General features: G+C 51.4%; 1 protein-coding gene across 1 annotated transcript; it reads right to left on the bottom strand.

Annotated features, from left to right (window-relative positions):
* Positions 1 to 238: 238 nt before the first annotated feature.
* On the bottom strand, positions 239 to 2032 carry LOC101782744 (indole-2-monooxygenase). The gene is made up of 3 exons (XM_004974372.1): positions 1520 to 2032; positions 960 to 1424; positions 239 to 880 (listed from the first exon to the last, which is right to left on the bottom strand). The coding sequence occupies exons 1-3, from the start codon at positions 2027 to 2029 to the stop codon at positions 239 to 241; spliced, it is 1617 nt and encodes a 538-aa protein (XP_004974429.1). The 5' UTR covers positions 2030 to 2032.
* Between the last annotated feature and the right edge of the window lie 813 nt (positions 2033 to 2845).

Raw genomic sequence — 2845 nt, 5'->3', positions numbered from 1 at the left:
AGGGTGGCGCTTTTGTCCCGGTTGGAAGCTCCAACCGAGATAAAAGGAGACTGCCGTTATTGCCAGGAAACTAACCGTTTCGACGGGACAAAAGGGAGGTCTTTAGTCCCGGTTGCAAATACTAACAGGGAGTAAAGCTCCACCCCATTCTAGCCTACCGTAGCGCATGAAAGATCAGTTCTCTCCCGATGATTATTATTGTGTTTCCAAACAAGCTAGGCTTATAGGATCACTCTACTTACGCGGCATGAACAACACTACCACGTGGTTTTGGAACCAGGATGAGCTTCTCTTTGAGATGGACACTCAACCCAAACACCTCCGTCAGATCTATGTCCTCCTCCTTCATGCCAGCCGGCAGCTCCCAGTCAAAACAGTACACAAGGTTTGCCAGCATGATCTCAACAGTAGCCATGCCAAAGTTGAGGCCAGGGCAGATCCTCCGGCCAGCCCCGAACGGCACAAACTGAAAGTCATTGCCCCTGAAATCGACAGCCGCAGCACTTCCACCTTCCAGGAACCTCTCTGGCATGAACTCCTCCGCTTTCTCCCAGGACTCCGGATCTCTACCAATAGCCCATTCGTTGATGATGACCCGCGTCCCCGAGGGGATCGTGTAGCCATCGACCTCACAGTCCACCATAGAGATGTGAGGGACAAGCAGCGGCAATGGTGGGTGCAGCCTGAGCGTTTCCTTCACCACAGCTCTTAGATATGTCATGATAGCTATGTCATCTTGCGCCACCATTTCTTGTCCTTTGGGTGTTTTTTCCCTCACCTCAGCTTGTAGCTTGGTCATGAGCTGAGGGCTGCGCATGAGCTCCGCCATCGCGAGTTCTAGAACTAATGATACCGTGTCCGTGCCCGCAACAAACATGTCCTGGATATATATCGACATGTCCAGGTTATATTTTCTCTAATGATATAGAGACTAGTATTTATTGAAATAAGTACGTTACCATCAAGATGGCCTTGATATGGTCTCTGGTGATACCATACTCCTTCTGAACTGAGAGTAACACATCGACGAAGTCAGTCTCTTCTTGCTCAACACCACCGCCAACAACATGCCCGTGCTCAGAGCTTCTTCCCCGTCCCTCGTGGTCGCTTATTATCGTTTCAAGCAACTCATCCCATATTTTGTGTGTCTTCTCGGCCTGGTTACTCGCAAACCAGCTGGTGAGCGAACCTAACACGTTTGCTAGCCCTGGAAAGCACTCTTCCAGGTTGAACCCATCAATCAAATGAGCGCTCGTATCGATCAGCTCCCGGAAGAGCTTGTTCCGGCCTTCCGCCCTAAAGAACTTGCCCGACACGGCCCGGCACACGTTGTCGTTTGCGAACGTGTTCACCATCTCGCTGATGTCCACCGCCTTGCACCGCCCGGCCACCGCCTCCCGGATCTTCTCCATAACCAGGCGCACCTAAGCACGCAGGAACAGATCATAGATGCATGGTAAGTGCATGTATGCTGCATAAATTTCACGTTGACAGTATACATAATTAGTTAGTTAATTACCTCGTCTTGCCGGGCGAGGCGGTGTGAGTTCACCTTCTTGACGGAGAAGAGGTGCGTGGTGACGAGCCTCCTGAGCTGGCGCCAGTGCTCGCCGTAGGGGCAGAAGCCGATGTCCGACGACCCGTAAAGCAGGGCGTCCGAGACCCTGGACGTCGGCCGCGAGGCGAAGGCGTGGTCGTGCGTGCGCATGACAAGCTGCGCAGCGCGTGGGGACGACACGACCAGGTTCGGGACGGTGCCGAGGCGGAGGAGCATGAGACCGCCGCTGTCATGCTTCGCGGCGAGGCTGCGGAGGGAGACATGTGGGCAGTCGCCGACGAGATGCAGGTGGCCGATGATGGGCAGGGCCGGAGGCGAAGGAGGCAGCACGGGACGCTTCGGTTGCTGCTTGCTGCCATGACGGCTTCGGCGAGAGGTGGAGTGGAGCAGCAGCAGGAGGGGGACTAGCAGTAGGAGTGGTAGTGCTAGAGGTGTGGTGATCACTTGCAGGAGTTGGTATGCAACATCCATGGTTCCTAGTTACTTGTACGAACTTGTTCTGGTGCATAGGTGGTGGTGTTTTCTGGTACAGAATGTAGCGCCTTTGCCTGCCATATATATATATATAGTTGCGTGAGTGTTTAAATTTTATATTCGCATGCAGTACTATCTTGCTCAGCGATAGTTTTTTTTTTCTTGAACAGTAGCATCAATGATTGAGGTGGTTACTACTACTCTTCTTTTTAGAAAGAATTTAGAGATTGAATAAGTTACATAGATCGTTGGTAGAGAAGAAACCTTTCATCTAACGCTTTTAGTCCCGATTGTCTTTGGACCCAGGATTAAAGGATCTTTAGTCCCGGGTCAAAAGGCCACCACCAACAAGGGGAGTTTTAGTCCCGGTTGGAAATATCAACCGGGACTAAAGACCCTCCCTTTAGTCCCGGTTGTAACGGATAATGGGGCATAAAAATTTGGTGAGACATTTTATCCTGGTTGGAAACACCAACCGGGACTAAAGGTCCTCCCTTAGTCCCGGTTGGAATTCCCGGTTGGTGTTTTCAACCGGGAATAAAAGACCCCTTTTCACACGGCCCCCCTCTCTCCATCTTATCTTCTCCTCATCTCCCTTTCCCCCTTGTCTTCTTCCTTATCTTCTCTCCTCCTCTTCTCTAGGCGGGTGCGTGGGTGGGCGGCGCGGACAGTCGATACTTTTTTTTAACCTTTTTAGTCCCGGTTGGTAGTACCAACTGGTATTAAAGGGGGTTTTTAAGTCCTGCGTGTATAACCCGGTACTAAATAGGCGAATCTTTGCTCCCGAATATTTAGTCCCGGTTGGTTTTTTGG

Source organism: Setaria italica, chromosome VI (genome assembly GCF_000263155.2).
Source record: "Setaria italica strain Yugu1 chromosome VI, Setaria_italica_v2.0, whole genome shotgun sequence".
NCBI lineage: Eukaryota > Viridiplantae > Streptophyta > Magnoliopsida > Poales > Poaceae > Setaria > Setaria italica.
This window is presented reverse-complemented; position numbering and strand designations above follow the sequence as displayed.